The sequence below is a fragment of the Populus nigra genome, chromosome 5 (assembly GCF_951802175.1).
Source record: "Populus nigra chromosome 5, ddPopNigr1.1, whole genome shotgun sequence".
Lineage (NCBI taxonomy): Eukaryota > Viridiplantae > Streptophyta > Magnoliopsida > Malpighiales > Salicaceae > Populus > Populus nigra.
In genome coordinates this window covers 21,529,624-21,549,646 of record NC_084856.1, presented here as the reverse complement: position 1 = coordinate 21,549,646, position 20,023 = coordinate 21,529,624, and the positions used below count along the sequence as shown (strand labels likewise).

General features: G+C 35.9%; 4 protein-coding genes across 5 annotated transcripts; 2 read left to right on the top strand and 2 right to left on the bottom strand.

Annotated features, from left to right (window-relative positions):
* The first annotated feature begins 145 nt into the window (after positions 1 to 145).
* On the top strand, positions 146 to 2,860 carry LOC133694435 (pentatricopeptide repeat-containing protein At1g74630-like). The gene has a single exon (XM_062115934.1). The coding sequence runs from the start codon at positions 272 to 274 to the stop codon at positions 2,201 to 2,203; it is 1,932 nt and encodes a 643-aa protein (XP_061971918.1). The 5' UTR covers positions 146 to 271; the 3' UTR covers positions 2,204 to 2,860.
* Positions 2,861 to 4,233: 1,373 nt separating this feature from the next.
* LOC133694880 (scopoletin glucosyltransferase-like) lies at positions 4,234 to 5,712 on the top strand. Its single transcript, XM_062116574.1, has one exon. The coding sequence runs from the start codon at positions 4,234 to 4,236 to the stop codon at positions 5,710 to 5,712; it is 1,479 nt and encodes a 492-aa protein (XP_061972558.1).
* A 1,621-nt stretch (positions 5,713 to 7,333) lies between these two features.
* On the bottom strand, positions 7,334 to 10,743 carry LOC133693587 (signal peptidase complex subunit 3B-like). Its single transcript, XM_062114823.1, has 6 exons — positions 10,467 to 10,743; positions 10,315 to 10,362; positions 8,598 to 8,660; positions 8,210 to 8,263; positions 7,867 to 7,953; positions 7,334 to 7,743 (listed from the first exon to the last, which is right to left on the bottom strand). Exons 1-6 carry the CDS (start codon positions 10,590 to 10,592, stop codon positions 7,618 to 7,620), a joined length of 504 nt encoding a protein of 167 aa, XP_061970807.1. The 5' UTR covers positions 10,593 to 10,743; the 3' UTR covers positions 7,334 to 7,617.
* A 3,869-nt stretch (positions 10,744 to 14,612) lies between these two features.
* LOC133693428 (heavy metal-associated isoprenylated plant protein 34) lies at positions 14,613 to 17,327 on the bottom strand. 2 transcript variants are annotated; one of them, XM_062114642.1, is made up of 3 exons: positions 16,915 to 17,327; positions 16,680 to 16,764; positions 14,613 to 16,181 (listed from the first exon to the last, which is right to left on the bottom strand). In XM_062114642.1, the coding sequence occupies exons 1-3, from the start codon at positions 16,942 to 16,944 to the stop codon at positions 14,866 to 14,868; spliced, it is 1,431 nt and encodes a 476-aa protein (XP_061970626.1). In that variant the 5' UTR covers positions 16,945 to 17,327; the 3' UTR covers positions 14,613 to 14,865. The 2 variants fall into 2 exon arrangements, with proteins under 2 accessions (XP_061970626.1, XP_061970628.1); XM_062114644.1 differs by having other exon boundaries at positions 16,680 to 16,761; positions 16,915 to 17,326.
* Positions 17,328 to 20,023: the final 2,696 nt, after the last annotated feature.

The window sequence follows — 20,023 nt, the reverse complement described above, 5'->3', positions numbered from 1 at the left end:
CTAGACTCAATGACACTTCTTTGGCAATGGAGGTTGGAGCTACTGGGGATAAGAAGATGTTGATCTTGGAAAAAGTCAACAACATATAGACATGGATTAGTTCTGCGATGACAGATGAAGATAATTGCATAGAGGGTGTGAATTGAAAATTAAATCAGGGGTGAAATTGAATATTGATATACATGCAGGGTTCAAAGAAGTTGTTTTTGCCTGTTTGAAAAAATAAAAAAGAACAAAGAATGCATGGCCTGGGAAGCCATTGCTGTACACAATGAGCAAGACAGAACCTCTCTGTCTGTCTTTGTTGAATATTTGCAAGAGCCTGACAACTTTCAAACAAATCCACGCCAATGTTCTCAAACTCGGCCTTGAATCTGACCCTTTCATCGCAGGAAAGCTACTGCACCATTGTGCGATTTCGCTCTCTGATTCTCTGGACTATGCTTGCCGCCTCTTTCGCTACACTCCAAACCCAGATGTTTTCATGCACAACACTCTCATTAGAGGACTTTATGAGTCAGATAGACCCCAGGATTCACTTCTTAAGTTCATTGAAATGAGGAGGAACTCCTTTTCTCCTCCTGACAGTTTCTCTTTCGCTTTTATTGTCAAAGCGGCGGCGAATTTGAGGTCTGTGAGAGTTGGGATCCAGTTGCATTGTCAAGCATTGGTTCATGGGCTTGATACCCATCTTTTTGTTGGGACGACTTTGATTAGTATGTATGGGGAATGCGGATTTGTTGGGTTTGCGAGGAAGGTATTTGATGAAATGCCTGAGCCAAATGCGATTGCCTGGAATGCGATGGTCACTGCGTGTTGTAGGGGTGGTGATATGAAGGGTGGAAGAGAATTGTTTGACTTGATGCCTGTTAGGAACTTGATGTCGTGGAATGTTATGCTTTCTGGGTACACGAAAGCTGGGGAGCTGGAACTGGCTAGGGAGATGTTTTTGGAGATGCCAATGAAGGATGATGTGTCGTGGAGTACCATGATTGTTGGTTTTGCTCATAATGGGTATTTTGAAGAGGCTTTTAGTTTTTTCAGAGAGCTGCAGAGGAAGGGGATGAGGCCGAATGAGACAAGCTTAACTGGGGTGCTTTCAGCATGTGCACAGGCAGGTGCACTTGAGTTTGGCAAAATATTACATGGCTTTATTGAGAAATCTGGGTTGGCTTGGATTGTATCAGTTAACAATGCATTATTGGATACTTATTCCAAGTGTGGGAATGTACATATGGCTCAACTAGTTTTCGAGCGAATAATGAATGAAAGAAACATTGTTTCTTGGACTTCGATGATGGCTGCGCTCGCAATGCATGGTCATGGAGAAGAAGCAATAGGGATCTTTCATAAGATGGAAGAGTCTGGAATTAGACCTGATGAGATTGCCTTTATTTCACTTTTATATGCTTGTAGTCATGCTGGATTGGTCGAACAAGGATGTGAATATTTTGATAAGATGAAAGGCATGTACAATATAGAACCATCTATTGAGCATTATGGTTGCATGGTTGATCTATATGGTCGGGCTGGTCAACTTCAGAAGGCCTATGAATTTGTTTGTCAAATGCCAATTTCATGTACTGCAATTATTTGGCGGACACTTCTTGGGGCTTGCAGTATGCATGGTGATGTTAAGTTGGCGGAACAAGTGAAAGAAAGACTTTCAGAGCTAGACCCCAACAACTCTAGTGACCATGTTCTGCTGTCAAATGCTTATGCAGTTGCAGGGAAATGGAAGGATGCAGCTTCTGTGAGAAGATCAATGACTGAACAGAGAATCACCAAAACTCCTGGTTGGAGCATGATTGAAGTTGACAAAATCATGTATACTTTCTTGGCAGGCACAAAACAATATAAGATTACAGAAGAGGCTTACAAGAAGCTAAAGGAGATTATAAGGAGGCTTAGGGTTGAAGGGGGTTATGTTCCAGAGATTGGAAGGGTTTTACATGACATAGAAGAGGAAGAAAAGGAAGGTTCAGTGTCAGTGCATAGCGAAAAGCTTGCTGTAGCTTTTGGTATTGCAAGGTTGTGCAAGGGGAGGACTATAAGAATAGTTAAGAATTTGAGGATTTGCAGGGACTGTCATGCAGTGATGAAGCTTATTTCTCAGATTTATAAAGTGGAGATCGTGGTGAGAGATAGAAGCCGCTTTCACTCTTTCAAGGATGGTTATTGTTCATGCAGAGATTACTGGTAAATGCTGATTACTTAAAGTTAAAGCAGACGAAACAGAAAAAATCCCCATGATCAGGATAACAATCTCTTGGAAGGAGTATGCTTTACAAATGAGAATCACAGTTGCTAAGTCGGACATGCTATCTGTAAAGCTTTTTAAATAGCCATTTGCTTCGCTGATTAACTTCCATTGCCGCAAATATCTTGGCGTTTTCCTCATTTTCTAAAAGTTCACAAGCTTCCAAGAAGATCTCGTCTTCCATGTCTGCTATAGCTTGAAGTGCATCAACAATTACTTCGATTGACAGGTTTCTTCTTCGTGCTCCTCCATAACTACCATTGGTTTCTGACCAAGTGCTTCTTGAGCCTCTCCTTTCCCGTGTCTGCCAACTTTCCTTGAAGATACCACCACTGAGGAAGAAAGAGACTTTCGTTTCTGCCTTTGGTCAGATATTTCAAGTTCTGATATGGTGCATCTCCAAAAACACCATCAATCCCCGTATCGAATTCATTGTTGTCAAACCCCATTTTTACACCCTTATGACTTGCTCTTCCCACTGCCATGCTATTACCATATAGTACACAAAGATAATTATAACTGTCCAGGATTCTGTCTGCACCTGGGTGTTCCTGCAGAAAAAAATCATAAAATGAGAAGCTAATAAATTTTTTGGTTAAATGGTATTGAAGGCCTGCCATACCTAGGGGAGTTAAAACTGTAAGCCATGAGGACATATGTTTGAGAAGGAAACATACCTTGATACACGCATACCAGTCATCATCATCAGCTATCTCCATCTGCTCTGTTTCTTCCCATGCACAACCATTCTGACTGAGAATATTTGCAATGTTCCTATACTCTTTCATCAATCTTAATTACCAGCTTTCAACAGCATCTGTGTCACATAGTCCAAATTTTTCATTGAATGCTGCAATTATCGAGGCCCAAGCTTGCTCATTGAAAGTCTCATGGTTTTTATTGCATATGTAAACACTAAAAATTCTACGAGTAAACCCAAACAAATTAAATGTACTGGGTGTGGGTCTAACTTAAATTTATCAGGTTTGTATTCAAAATAAATTAAAAAACTCGGTATAAATATATTTTATGGTTCTTACTTTAATATTCTTATAACTAAAAGTATTTTAAGTAATTTTTATATCAATTTTTCTAAAATATGCCTTTATATTTGAGATAAGTTACATCTGACATGTCTATAAATAGACAACAAAATCATCAAATCAAGCAAGAAATTAGGCAGCTCTGGCATCAAATGTGCTCCTGTTGGACTGATCAACATGTTCAATTGTGATGGCACAATTCAAGAAGTGGCCTATTTTGATTCTGAAGAAGCTGAAACTTGGGTGAAGGTTGAGATTGAAGGAGAAGGGAATTTCTTATCCTACTCAAATGTATGTCCAATCAAGTGCTTGTTGAATGGAGCTGGGGCTGGTTTTGAGTGGGTAGATAATGGAAAGCTGACCTTAAATCTCCCTTGGACTGAAGAAACCTGTGGCCTATCTTCTGTCGCTTTTCTTTTCTGAAGTCACTAGTGAATTTTTTTTCCATCAATGTCACTAGTGAGAGTTAATTTCATGATCTAAACCCTCTTTTATTAATTTGTGAATTTAATAGACTAGTTAATATCTTTTTCTTATTGATGTTTAGAATCTTGCTACTGTGAAGAGACGTCGTTTTATCGCCATCATTTTTGCAAAGGAAAATCTTCTTATCGAAGATGCATGCATGGAAACTATCAAAAGTTACGTTTAATTTGTTTCATGTAAGAAGAAGGATACGATGAACAATGTACATGCATGAATGATCCATCCTCTTTGGAAATAAATTAATTTTCCATTAATGGTATACTAAACTATCCTCCAATCACAGGTTAACCATTCTTTATATGTTGGATTCATGAGATATCAAGAATCATGTCAGTGGTTTAATTTAAACACACATATATATAAACCCAGTTACATGCACTAATTCTTCACAAATTCATCAGAAGAATAAAAGATATTCAGATCTATATGCAGATTTGGTCAATAATGGGCAGCACCAGTACTTCTTCACCACCCCATGTAGTGATTTTCCCATTCATGGCTCAAGGTCACACTCTTCCATTACTAGACTTGTCCAAGGCATTAGCCAGCCGCGGCACAAGAGTAACCATCATCACCACCCCAGCAAATGCTCCATTTATTCTTTCCAAAAACTCTACCCACCCAACAATCTCTTTGTCCATAATCCCTTTTCCAAAAGTTGAAGAATTACCAGAAGGTTGTGAAAATGTTAACCATCTCCTTTCTCCGGATCTCTTTGTCCCTTTTATAAATGCCACCAAACTACTCCAACAGCCTTTTGAAGATGTCCTTAAAGAGTTGTGTGATTCTGATAGCACTACTCCAATTTGTGTTATCTCTGACATGTTTTTGCCTTGGACAGTTGATTCATGTTGCCTGTTCGATATTCCTCGGATTGTCTTCAGTGGGATGGGTGTGTTGCCTACGGTAATTGAAAGAAATGTCTCATTGCATGTTCCATGCATTTCTAGTTTGCTCCACTCTGAGCCTATAAATTTGCCATCAGTTCCATTTCCATTAAACAAAACTGACTTCCCTGGCTTTGCTTGGCGTGGTGATGAAAAGCATCCAATGCTGCCAGTTATTTCAGAGATCGAACAGGCAGAGCATAATAGTTGGGGTTACGTAGTTAACAGTTTTGAAGAGCTTGAAGGGGACCATGTTGCTGCCTTTGAAAATCACAAAGAGACCAAAGCATGGCTTGTGGGTCCACTTCTGCTTCATGATCAAAGCAAACAAGATTTGATGAATTCAGGGTCCAAAGACGTTGATCAAAAGCAATTTAGTCCGTACATCAAGTGGCTGGACCAGAAAATGGAAGGAGTGGGTCCAGGTAATGTGATCTATGTGGCATTCGGTTCACAATCATATATGACAGATTTACAAATGGAGGAGATTGCTCTTGGGTTGGAGATGGCAGGACAGCCGTTCATTTGGGTGGTCAGATCCAGAACATGGGTCCCACCAGTTGGGTGGGAAGACAGGGTCAAGGAGAGAGGGTTGGCCATACGTGAATGGGTAGACCAGAGGGGTATACTAGAACACCCAGCAATTGGTGGGTTTCTGACTCATTGTGGATGGAATTCAGTGTTGGAGGGCTTGTCAATGGGTGTGCCACTGTTGGCTTGGCCTATGGGAGCAGAGCAAGGATTGAACGCTAGGTATACGGAAATGGGGCTAAAAGCAGGGCTCATGGTCCTTCAAGAACGCGATGCAAAAGATGACCCTATGACCGTTCAACATAATGTGATTTGTGATTCAGTGAAGGAGTTGATGAGAGGTGACCAAGGGAAGAAGGCTAGGGAAAGGGCACAGGAGTTGGGGAGGAAGGCAAGGCAAGCTGTGGAAAAAGGTGGATCATCTGATAAGAAATTGGATGAACTAATTGAATGCCTGACTCTAAAGACAAGAATTCAAGGACGACCAGCTAATCCAAAAGGTTAAGAAGAACATCATCTGCTAGTTTTATAAGGCTTTAAAAGTCATAGTTTACAGATTCCAGATAACATTGAAGTGCTCAATGTTAAACTAATCAACATAAATTAATTCATAATCCGCATTAATTGCAGAGATTTGTCTTCTGTCTAAGTTAATAGAACGCATTGGCGGTGCATGAATTGTGTTTTTGTAGTGGTTAGCAGCCATTCGATGAGCACCGTTCATGAAAAGAAACTGCAAGGATACTGAAAAGAAACTGCAAGGATACTGAATTTCTCACCTAATGGCTAACTCACCATCTCAAGTAACAATACAATGCAAGCCAAGCCAAGCAAACCTCACTTCAAATCCAACTTACAAGAAGTCCTTGTGATATACAAGGCAGGAGATTCAACCAAGAAAACATATCGGTTGCTGATTTTCGAGCTCTAGCATGAAAACATGTTGAATTGCAGAATTTATGAAAGTATTTCAGATGAGTGGAAGAGACATTAGTTAATCCATGAAAATTGCTTTCGAACGCTTACAGGCTAAAAACATGCCAAATTTGAATATAAAAAGAGAAGTTAATTTAACAGGAAAATATTTCAGACCCCTTGCATGTAGAAAGAATTATGCAGCCAAAAGTGTCAAGCGAAAGTTCTCCGTCACAATGTCTTTTGTTTTACCAATCAAGCGGTTGTGTTTGGTGCTGCCAGACTTGCGTAGCTTTGGCTGAAAGGGAGAGCTGAGCATAGTTTCCAAACCTTGCGCAGAATATTTCACATGTCTGCTGGGACTCGCATCAGTTTCGGCCCGAAATCCATAGTTCTGCAAGTAAATCCTGTAAACAGGTACAAAAGCCTGGACTACTAGTTTACACTATTGTACTTTCAAAAACCAAATTTGAAAACTTTTCAGAACCAAATCAGCATAAAATAGTTTTTGTTCTTGTTTTCAAAAACGTAGAAAACCGACAACCAGTTATCAAATGTCAAACTCGGTCCATCCAATGTCAAACTCGGTGTGGATCTTACCTAGCTAAGAGTCCTTGGTTATTGGGTAGCCAAGTCAATCCCTTTAAAATTTACCTTTCAAGTCATCCGAGTTTGACAATGCTGTCCAAACCGATGAAAGAAAACTCAGTGTAAACCAAATTTCAAGTCAGTAAGTCAACTCTGTGTAAACTCAGTTATTCAACCTGTGAAGTCTGGCCGGATTTAATGCCTACGTGAAATATTCAAGACAAACGAGTAAAGACCGCTTAAGCAATGTAAGGAGCACATTGTAAGAGGATTTGATTAGGCGATGGAAGACTCAGCTAGCCAGAGGAGATGGGGCTGCAACTCAGCTGCAAAGAACAAAAATGCAGGACGAATTGGTGCTGTAGAAACATGTTTTGCATGCTGTAGTAACATGTTGGATTTAGATTTCTTGTTGTTCAACCGTTCGATGAGTTAGAAATTTTAGCATGGCCTCATTGCGTAAATTAAATTAGGGTAATGTTCAAGTTCACAGGTCTCCACGCTCTATGAAAAAAAATTTGGTCGGCAATCTCTCCACTGCCTTATAGACATTGGGATTCTGTGGTAGGCCTGAGCAGGAAATGCCCAAATATAAGCAAGAAGAACTCAACACAGCCCAAAAATAAACACAAGCACTCAAAAATCCAAGCTGTGCTCATTTCTTCCTCAATCATTCTTAATTAAGCTGACCTTTATCATCCCATATTTAGTTGGGGGGTTCGTCAAGTAACAAGAGAGGTAAATATGGCTGCAGACTGGCTTGCCAGAGCGTATAGACTAGCTGTGCTCATTTCTTCCTCAATCATTCTCCCCTGGGGTCTTCAAATGTATCCGATTTCCTCTGCAATGACATTGGCTATGTTCGTTGATTAAAAACCAAAAAAACAAAAAAAAAAATGCCCTGTCATCATCTATACTCCTCAGGCAAGCGGAATCCAGACATGACCAACTTGTCGGCAAGCATCTTGCCAGTTTTGGGCATGACATGCCAGTGCAATGTCAAGTTAAATTCTTTACCGCGAAGATTGCTTCCCTGCACAAGGAAAGATAAATTTCACTTCTGAAACATAGCAAGAGTAGTGCCTGAGGTGTGTCATGGGTATGGGTGTAGAAGCACAGGATGAGTTGTAAAGAAATCACTTCATGAGGATGGTACCTGATCAACAAAACGATACTTGTTTGCGGTCTGAAACCAAAACTTTGCATGCTCTTTAGCAGGTATAATGGCATCCCAAAGTGACACCTATCACAAAACATTAAGAAAGAGTTACGCTGTGGACAGAGATTTATGCAGCAGACCCTGACATTTGAAGAAGTTAAATGAAAATGACTCGAGAGGCTTGTCTAGTGCCTGAATGTGCAAGAGAGAAAATGAAAGGCAAGCTGATTCAGCTTCATGCTTGCCTCCTAAGTTTGTAAGAAACTAAAGTTTAATGTGTGAAAGATTGAGAACCAAAATGGAAACGAAAAGACTTCAAAATTTCAAGCAAGCAAAGTACCTGATTCACTGAATTCTGGGGGGTTTCATACTCTGCTGCTACAAATATGAAAAGCTGCAATGTATAACAAGGTCATGATTATTGCAAATTTGAGTTGGCTCTTACGGTGATCATTACATACAATGCACAGTTCCATATTCATGTTTCATCCCAGCAATGAAATATAAAGTAGTTTTACATAGGATTTCAAAATTTTCATAGGACATCCAAAACATGACTTATCAGAACATGGAAACTATAATAGAGTGATTGTTCAAGTAAATGAAATGTACTCAGATTACACTCATGGAACGGCCAAATGGCTTGCCTTGTAAGGAGAGTAGAAGATTTAGATTCTGAAATGTAAAGACTATGGCACCCATCACCCGAGGTGTTTCAAATTACAAACCTGCTTTGTGTTCCATGTAAAAAGTGACTGTAAATCAGCTGTTATATTCATGGTGAGGCTGACCTGAATCAAATGGAAGGCAGTTCAATCAGCAATGAATCATTTCTAGCTTATCAAGTGGAAAAGAATAAAGAGCCTGCATCTACACTAATGCATCTAAAATGAAGGATGGTTTGACAATAATACAGTGTCTTAAAATAGTTAAGATGAACAGGGGGGGAAATCAACATAATCAATAAGATAAGTTTCTGGAAGAAAAAATTCCACTATCCTGCAAACTTACAAGCATCACTCTATAAATTCTCTAAATCAACATTCCTTCTAATCTTCAAAACTTCTATGAGTAGGCACAGAAAAGCCAAGAAGCTGGTCCCATATTAAACTCAATGGTCAATAGGTACAAGGGCATCCCTTTCCCTGGTGTAATGTTTTCAGCACTTCTTTAACCGATAAGTAGAATTAACTAAAACATCTAGCATGATTGAAGACGTTAACTATTGTTTCATATTTCTTGAAACAAAAAGGTGAACCATATTGTAACGGGCCGAATACAAAATATAAGCTGAACAGTTAAAGATGCAACATTGACTACAAATGTTTTATCCTAATATGATTTTACCCCTAAAAATTTTGGTATCAAGTTGTAAACCACTTCATTTTTGTATTCAAGGATTTTAATGCTATCAAGATTTTTCGTAAATTTAGCATATTATTATCAATATCAAGCAGTTTAGATTATACATACATGGAATATTTGCAAAATAATGACCTTTGACCAATGATAGCTTAATTGAGAATTTCCTAAATGGAATCTATATTCAAGATGGAGAATTCACCTCAAATATCGGATGCTCCGCCCCTAATCTCTCTCTCTCTCTCTCTCACCCACACCCACACAGAAGAGAAATAATGCAGGTTGAAAGCAGGATGTTCATAAAGTAAAAACAACAGGATAACCAAAAAACTGCTTGTGGGATGTTATGGGACACCCATGAAGTTGACATCAAACCTTTTGAGACTAACTTCACTAGCAACAAAGAACTAAAGGCGGATCATTTTGTAAGATGAAAGCATGTTTCCTGTAGATTTTGCACTTACAATATCCATGCATGTTACCAGTTGTTTGGGGCAAAATCAGGTCTCAACAAGTATTGAACGGGGAAAATGGGATTGTTCAACTCAATTTTCGAAACCTCTACCTAAAGAAGAGAATCTTTAGACATCAACATTTTCGGAAACTAAAAACCAAGACCACTTTTTTAGCAACCAGGCTACATAAAATTACTGGGAAAAGTCAGATGAGCAAGAACCTTAGCACACTCGCAAAACAAAAGAACAGCTAAGATAACAAAAGATTAAACCAAACTCTGAGACCAATACTCTTATAGCTACAAAAGATAGAAATACTGAAAATTCAATCCAATAAATCATCAAAACAGATTATGCAATCATAATCTAAAAAATTAAGCCACTCAAACCCAGAATTTAAAACCTTCTGATAAAACATATACACCTGTAAAAACCCACCTAGCATTTCATAATTAGCAGCAAATGGAACCCAAAAGTAACTTTTTTTAATCAAAAAAACCCATTTAACAAAAATTATTGTTAATCCCATCAATTCATAAAAAAAACCCACTAATCTACCAAAAGAATCAATCACATCTCACACAAAAGATTAAAAAATATATATTAAGCAAAGAAACAATCATATCACCTCATCATTTCCATGCGGCTGCTTTTGAAACCAATTGAAATTCAACACCTACAAAACCCCAGGGGAAAAAAAAAAACTCATCATTTCAAAGTTGCATCTCGATCCAAACAGCCTTAAACCAACACAAAATTTCACAAGTTTAGAACAAAAACCTGGATTTCAGCAGAAGGAGAAGGAAAATTGAAGTTGTCAGAGAAAGAAGCGATAGTACACATCAAAGCCAGTATAGTCAAGGCGTACGTTAGCAACGCGTTCGCTCTATATCCGAACGTATGCATTTTTCGATGTCGCTTTTAGAAGAATCTCCAAGCCGTTTTGATTCAGACAAAACTAGATCGCGCTGTCCTTCCTTATCCCTCTTCTGTCAGAACTGCAGGGAGTGAGTTTTGGTCTGAAATTAAGGAAGGGGGAGAGAGAGAGTTGGACTTTTTGTTGGTTTTGATTGGTTACTACGCGTTTAGTTTAGTCACCATGTTTGCTGACATGGCAAATTTAGTAAAAATTGACATGTCATTAACTGCTTTGTCTTCCAAATTTATATTAATTAAAATTAGTTTTAATACATCATTGCTAGAGTTTATTTAAATTAATTATAATAAAACTATAATTTGTGAATAAATGACATACATTAAAAAAATATAAAAATAACTTTTTAAAGCATGGCAATTAAACTTAGCATAATCTATTAAGCTAAGTTAATTTAAGTTCACATAAATCAATCAAAACAATATCATTTTAAATTTTAAATTTTAAAATAATATTATTTAAAAAAAATCAAACTAGATAGAAATCCGAATAAATCAAAATAATAAATCAAATCAAATTAATTAATAAATCAAACTAGAAGTAGTAAAAGTAATTCACACTGTTCCATGAAAGAAAAGGCAATCCAGATGGTGCACGCGAAAGAGAATTTACAAGATGGAAAATATTTTTCACAACCAAAGATTTTTTGTGGAAATATTTTATATTTTTTACTTGAAGCCCTAACCCATACGCTTGAGGTTCGGGGCTTTCTTTATCTTCAAGCCCAGATCGAATTTGCTATAGATGGTTATAGAAAGAGGGCCCTCAGAATGGCCCAAATAGGGACTTTATTGGGCCCATCGCACAGAAGCTGAAATTGTGATCGATCCATCATCCAAGGTTTTGATCGACCTGGGATGGGTTCTGGCTCAGGACTGAGGATACCCACAAATTGTTAGAAATTGCTGTTCTTGATTTCATTGTTGAGACCCCCATGGACATTAAACAGTTCTAGGTGTTAATGATCACGCTTTCCATCAAGATATCAATGTTATTTGAACGTAAATTGAAGAATTTTTCGAAATAAAAACCTCAAGATAAATTGTTGCATGATCTCGAAAACAGAGAAATTGAAGAGTCCATTTTAGTCAGTCCTGCTGAACTCATTTATTTGAACAGTGGAAAATAACAATCAAAATTATTAATTTCAAAAACAAATTACTACTCGTACAATCACATACACATAAAAGGTTTGAAATCAAGGTTTTCTCCTGGAAAAAACTAGAGTTATATCCCCCTTCAACCGTCTTTTTTTAAAAAAAAAATATTTAACTTCAAGTTATATTTAAGGTGTTTAGGATCATCTTAATATGCTGATATCAGAAATAAATTTAAAAAAATAAAAATATATATTATTTTGATGTCCTTCCCGACCATAAAAAATATTACAATTTCCTCCCTTTATGACCCTCAATCAAAAATCATAGATAAAGAATAATTCATTAATTTATAAAAGTAAGTGATTTATTTTATAGAAAAATACTTTTCACATGACAAATGTATTTAATTTGGCGTCGAGGGCCGACAACATTGCTTAGAAGTAAATCAAGGAGAGCATGGGGACACAAAAGCTTGCGGGCAACAACCATGGCAATCAGTCGCTTGCAAGGCACAGGCATGGCCCTCCATGAAAACTAATTTAAATGTGAATCATCCACAGGTTCGTGTGATAAATGTCGACCATATTCTTAAATAACTTGGGATCTTTTTTCTTTTTCTTTTTCTTTTTTGATAATCTATGTAAGTGCTTTATATGGAGTGCTCAAGTGGTTTCTCCACTAAATTAAACAAATATAAGAAATTAAGTAGATGAGTTCATCCTTCTAGAAAAATATTCACATTTTCCTTATCAATTCATGGTCCAACTTCACCACCACAACAATTATTAATATATTATTTCATTGTATTATCAATATAATTATCATTTATTATTATTTCATGTTATTAAAAAAAAACTTGCAATAATTATCTTCAACAACACCAATAATCTTATTATTAAATTAACAATTATTTCATGGTTATTGTTACAATCATCCTTATAACTATTATCAATAATATTATTAATATCACAGATATTATAAACATAACCATCACATTATAATTATCATCGTCACCCTTACTATTTTTATCGTAAAATATTTATTTTTTCATCTTATTACCATCATTTAAAAACTATAAATGAAAAATAATTCATTAATTCATAAAAAAAATAAACTCAATGCATCTACATAACAAAAAAAGGTAACTGCGGAATACTTAAAAGTAAATCAATTCCTATGGGAACTCGAGCTTGTGGACATCAACCATGGCTCGCAAAACACATGCATGATCCTCTATGAAAACTAATTTAAATGGGAAACATTCATAGTTTCATGTGATAAACATCGAAATATTGAACAAAAAAGGCCGACCATATTTTAAAACCACTTGGGATCTTAAATCAAGTGCTTTTCATTGATTGCTCGAGTGGTTTCTCCACTAATTATTAAGCAAATAAAAGAAAGTGGATGGGCATGAAATGTCTCAATCCATGTTAGACCTAACCCAATTCCCCGAGGTATGTTATATCATCGAAAAATATTAATATTAGGAGTGTTGGTTTGGTGCTGCAGTAGCTAAAACTTTTTAAATTTTTTTACGTATGAAAAATATATTAAATTAATTTTTTATATTTTTTTTGATTTAAAGTATTGTATTGTATTACATTACCAAACACATACTAGAAGGATATTATCACTGTTGTTTACCCGCAAAATAATATTAAATTAAAAAACACATGAAACATAATATGAGGAGAAATAAATATGAAAGAGGCTACAAAATTTATTGAGAAGTTGTATGAAAAGAGACAATTTAAACACGAGAAATAAGTGGAACGATGGAAGTCTTGAAAGTGGATTCGGGGCATGAACGCCAGAAAAAGAAGCAATAATTTGCGGCCGTAAGGTGTAAAGCCACAAAGATGTCTCAATCAATCAAGCAAGCAAGATGGCAAAACAGAGCGGTCACTCTCAATGCATTACAAAGTTTTTATTCCGGTGATGAAAGTCATAAAGACGCAACCAGAAGGACCCCAGATTTTGAAGAATTATTGGGAGCAGTGATTTTGCACTAATTGATTGCCTGCCCAAGCTTGTGTTTTGTAGAGTGTGTGAGTGTTTTTTTATATATATATATATTAAAATAATATTTTTTATATTTAATATCAACAAGTTAAAAAATTAAAAAAAAATAATTTGATATTTATATTTAGTATTTCAATCCAATAGCTTAAACTGTTAGGTAAGATTCCAATAAATGATTTATATTAATTTCTAATACACCCTCTCAAGTGAAAATTCTTAGAGTTTGAAACTTGTATATAATCATATTATATTGTCCTTAATTTTTATTAAATAAATAAGGACAATATTTGAATTCGAAACCACTTAATTATTAAAGTTTTGATATCATGTCAAAGAATCATTAGATTCTTAAACTGTAAAGTTCTAAGATATAATTTATATTAATCTCTAACAATATCAAATGTAAAAAACATAAAAAAAATCACAAACACCGGAAACAACATGTTCTCACCATTCTTCAAAAAAAAAACATACTTTGTTCATGCAACTTCAAATCTCTACCTTCCATGTTATTATTATTATTATTGGACCTTACAAAGAAACAAGATTATGTATGCAACTGAGTTACAAGTTAACCCAATATTTTTAAAAATAATAAAAACCCTAATTTCAGGATTAATTAGATATAAAGCCTGAGTTACAAGTTAACCCAACACTTTGAAGGAAAAAGTAGAAAGTTCTAATTGGATCATACCACTTTCAAGTTACACTCCTTCCTTGTGTGATTGACCTTGCTAGGCAAAGTTTTAATATCAACGCTTTCAGGTACCTTCCATGTTATTATTAGGCCTTGTGAAGCCACAAGATTGGATCAATTCTTCCAACAAATTTTTACTCTTTAACCTAAACGCAAATTCTTCCAACATGTATACAAATTAGACTCCATAGATCAATTTGCTAAGAAATTGGGACAATCTCTATCAAACAAAGGAGTTTGAAGGATAATATATTTCCGAGTAGTGAAACAAAATCGGACACCTATTTTAAGTCACGCAGGCAATGATGTCTTTGAGACCTTGCGCACAACCTTGTATAAGGACCCATCACAAAAGGTACACTTAACCTGGTAAAAACAAACAAGGACATAACTAGCTAACTGCTCTACTTGCGACCTTCACATTCACATTATACTGCAACTATCGGTATTCTCATCGTTGAAGAAGTGAGTGTACTGATCGGACACCGTAGGTGGTGGTATCGGAGGCTGCATGTAGTTGATGGAAGGATGAGGGCGAGCATACATCATTGGTTGGAACATGTCATTCCCATTCTGCCTTGGCTGGTTCATCATCATTGCCATGTATTGCTGCTGATTGTAAGGATTAGCTTGCCCCATTCCTGGATAATATCCACCACCATTCATTGCCGCTGGTGCAGGCAGTCCATGCACTGTTGGAACATTGCCCATCCCTCCCATCGGACCCATATGACCCATCGGACCCATATGACCCATCGGACCCATTTGGCCCGGATTCTTGTGAGCTTTCCCTGTCCCATCAATTTCATGGAACCCTTGTTTCATTTTGTTAATATCATCGACCCCATCGGTTTTGCCACCACCCTTCTTGGTCCCATTGCCATTACTGTTTCCATTTCCACCTGTGCTGCCTTTATTGGCTGCAGCCTTACTAGCACTATCCTCTCCCTTTTTACTCTTCTTGCCAAAGCCCAGAAACCCAATCCCAATACCACTCTTGCCATCTTTTTTATCTCTACCATCTTGTTTCTTGTTCTCCCCCTTGCTTTTACCGTTCTTGCCATCACCACCACCACCTTTCTTGCCATCTTTACTGTCTCCCTTGCCCTTCATTACCACAGGGATCTCAAAAACATCATCACCACCACCTTTCTTGGCCTTTCCACCACCCCCGCCACCCATTTTATCATTAAACCCAGGCCCAGCGATCATACCATGAGGCCCATGTCCATTACCCATCATGGGCATCATCTTGTTTGGCAAACCATTACCCATCATGGGCATGGCCATCATCTTGTTTGGTATATTATGGCCATGGTCATGGCCAAATTCTTCCTCATCATCAATATCATCATCAAGATCATCATCAAACTCGTCATCACTCGAATCAAAATCATCCTCATTCAGGTTGAACTTGACAGCCTTCTGGTCTTTATTTGGCGGCATCTTTACATCCTTGGAACCTTTCATCTGCTGCATCGTTTGTACTTGTTGACCTTTTCCACCCTTCGGAGATTTGTTGTCTTTCCCGCCGCCGCCGCCACCTTTTCCACCATCAATTTTCATGTTCTTGAGTTGATTATTGACAACGTTTTGGAAGTTGTTAGAGCCCTTTTGGCCTCCCCACAACTCTGCATGTTTCCCTGACTTCTCGAGCTGCTTTATGAGTTTCGCTGGATCAACATTCCCTGTCACAATTACCTTCCCTTGCTCTGCATTCACTGTGGTTGTATATACCCCTGGGCATAAAAATAGTACCACATAAATAAAATTCAAAGAAAACTGCCAAGCACACTGAGACAAACAAATAAAGTAGGATTGGAAAACGATCCTACTTCTAAGCAAAGTCCCATCAATCAAGAATCCACTGTTTTCTTGAAAATATCAGCTTCGATGAAAATTTGAACTAGACACAAGTAACCTCCAAGCAAGCAACCATCCATCTCTCTTTTAAACTGACCTTCCCCACCCAAAATCCCAACAAAATTGAAAAACTTTGAATCTAGTAGTATTTTGACAGTATCTTGTTAAATTTGAATAACTATCTTCTATCCCTCTTGACCATCCATCTTACCAACAAGAATCAAGAACTTTTGTCTTTCAAAAATCAGGACAGGAGTTTTTGCTAGTAAAAGAAGCAATTAATGAACACAAATTAACAATCTCAACAAAATATCACATAAAAATCAATTCTTTCTTAAGGAAAAGAGAGAGAAGTCACAGAACAAGGAGCATACCCTCAATTTTTTGGAGCATTTTCTTTATTTTCTTCTTGCATCCATCACAGTGACACTCTATGTTCACTTTCAAAGTATGAGTCTGCTATGAAAAGCAACCACAAACAACAACAGCAGCAGAGTTAAACAAGGAACCAAGAACTTAATTAGTTCATGAAACTGAAAGAAAAGGGTCCAAACTAACTAGATTCTAGAGCAAGAAAATGAAAACAAGCTAGACAGGTGAAGAGCATACCTGCATCTTCATCACCTCTTGTTTATTCATGCTTTGAGAACACAGAAAAAACAAACTCAAACTGAAGTTAAAAGACTGAGTTTGAGAGACAGAGGGAGAAACTTATAAATGGGGTTTTGTGTTTTGCTCAGAGGAGAGGAAGAATGTGTTAGTGCTCCAACGTATAAGAAACACAGGATTAAAAGGCGGTTGGTGGTGTGAATTTAAAAGCTTATCTTTTTAGGCAAATATTTTAGGCTATAGCAAGCTGGTACAACTAGTAGTCTTTAAGCTTTCTTCTCGTTGATGCAGCAAGACAAGAGAGACTTGAAGCGGTTGCACAGAGAGCAAGGTGAGCTTCTAGCTAGCTTGAACAACAGCTGGCCTTGTGCCTTTTTATACCACAACCTCGAGTGCTTTCACAGCTTGGAGAAGTAGAATATTATTATAATAAAATCGATTTGGACAATAACTAAGTATGGTCTATTAAGTAGCTTATGGGTGAAGGTTTTTTTTTATTATTATTATTATTAAAGGTTAAAAACGTTTTTAGGAGGTTCTTTTTAGATTAGATCCGGATGATAAATGAATAGCTTATCTCTTGTGTTGTTATAATTAAGATTTAAATTGAAAAGAAATCTGGAAAAATAAATTTCACGTGCACTAATTGAAAAAAAAAAAACGAATTTTGTACACGAAAAGTTGCTTAGAAAAGATTATGATAAATAAAGTGAAAAAGAAAAACCTTGCATCTGGATGTTTGGTACAATGGACGGTGGCAACGTTTCACAGGTCTTTTCCCCGCCGATTCAAATGCCATCATCGTACAGTGTGTGGTATTCCGTTTTTGATCTATCTTTAAAAATATATATATTATTTGAATAAATATTAAATTAATATTTTAAAAAGTTTTAATATAAATGTTTGATGGCATGGTTGTAATTGTTTTTTAAAATGATTTTTAATGTATTAAAATAATATTTTTTTATTTTTAAAAACTATTTTTTATACCAATACATCAAAATAATATAAAAATACAAAAAAATATTAATTTTAAATAAAAAATCTAAAAATTAAGATAACATAGTTAGTTTGCGTCGTAATTCCAAAAGCTTAATGGTAAAAATCACTATTTACTACAGTAATAAAGACACTCGTAGTTACAAAAGTCGACTTGAATTGAAGGTTTTTCATGGGTAGATGTAAATTTTGATTTTTTTAAGAAAAATATCAAAATAGAATAGTTTTGACAAAGAAAAATAAAAATCAGGTGGATGTGAAAGCCAAGTAAACCAGATTCTGTGTCTGCGGATCATCAAGTTGATTTGTGACACCGCATTGATTGAGATTCATAAGGATGATTGAAACGATCAATCATGGTCTGAATGTGCCTAAACTCGAAGGCAATCACGTCATGATCATGATGATGATGATTTATTCCAAGCAATTACAGCTAAATATCATCTAATTAGATCGAAAGAGATTGGAAGAAATTAAACGGAGGTCGGCAGGGTCAGTGCTGATTGACCTGGGCAAAATATCACCAATATGGTCACATGCGCGCCCTTCAATTCATGTAAGAGAAAAAACAATTTACTCAAGCTCCTACCCCACCACCTGGTTTTCGTGATCGTTTTGACATTCTTGTTCTTGTCGTGAAAAACCGAGCAAATAAATAAAAATGCGGCGCCCCTTCTACTCCTGCCAAAACTCGGCACGGACCGACGTTATCGATTCTTTTTTAACTATTATTATTATTATTATTATTATTATTATTATTATTATTATTATTATTATTATTATTATGTGTGATGTTTTTAAAATATATTAAAATATGATTTTTTAGATTTCTTTATTTTTAATATAAATACATTAAAGTCATAAAAAAATACTAAAAAAAACATGAATTTAATATATTTTCAAGTCAAAAATATTTCTAAAAAACAATGAAAATTATAAGCAAAAACACAACCAAACACCTTTCAAGGGTCTGATATCACAGCAATTTCTCTTCTTTTTTTTATGTTTGAAAAATAACTTTTACTTACAAAACATAAAATTGATGTGCTGCGCACTATAATGCTATGATCAAGTTGTTTGTTTATGATCAAAAGAACAAGTGATTTTATAATTAAATTCTAAAAAACAATATGCAGATCATTTAAATATAGAGTAGTTAAAACTGAACTATTAGCAAAACTTAAATTTTAAAAAACAAAACATTAACTAGAAAAGTCGTTACAATATTAAACAGTTTTACCAACGGATTAATTCATCGGTATAAGACACGCAGTTAAAACTAAACTGGTAGCAAAACTTGAATTTAAAAAAATGAAACATAATTAGGAAAATAATTAAAAAATAACTAGGAAAATTAATAAAAAGAAAAAAACTAACAGGGTAACTTCAAAGTCTAATCTGGATACAAAAACTACCTGAATACCAGGCCTAGAGAATACATAATCTAATTCAATGTTCGCATAAAAAGTCCATTTTTTTTCCACACAGTTACATCAACGTGAGTCCTCATGATAGGTAAATTTGTCATTTCACCAGCACAGTAATTAATTTAAACTGGAAAAGATTTCTTCGGAAGGCAATTTTGAGTTCTCGAAATTAAAAGTGCTTCAATGCAGACTTGAGAATAATCTCAATGTTTAGATATTTCTTCTGTGTGATGGCGAGATTCCAACCTCTAGCGTAGAGTGCCATGGTAGATAAACCATGGCAAGAACATTCATGGCCCATCTGTGGAGTCTCTTGGAGATGGAGTGGCTTGGCTAAGCTTAACCATTTATTATAATGCAAAAACTATACATGGGGAATTGTGAAGATTGCAAGCAATGCCGACATGAAGTTGAAGAGAAACCACAATTATTAATATAATAAACGGACCCTATAAACATGATTAAAAAATTCATCAATATTGAACTGCAATTCTAAGAGATTTCAACCCTCTCTTGCCATGTTATGTATTTAATAGATTAAACTGAAATAATTTTATAAATTTAAAATAATATAATTTTAAAATTCAAAAAATATAAAAAAACATAACAATATTAATCTAGTCTATTCTTATTTAATTTAAGTTTTTTTTTATTATTAACTTGGGTGTCCAGATTAGCTTGCG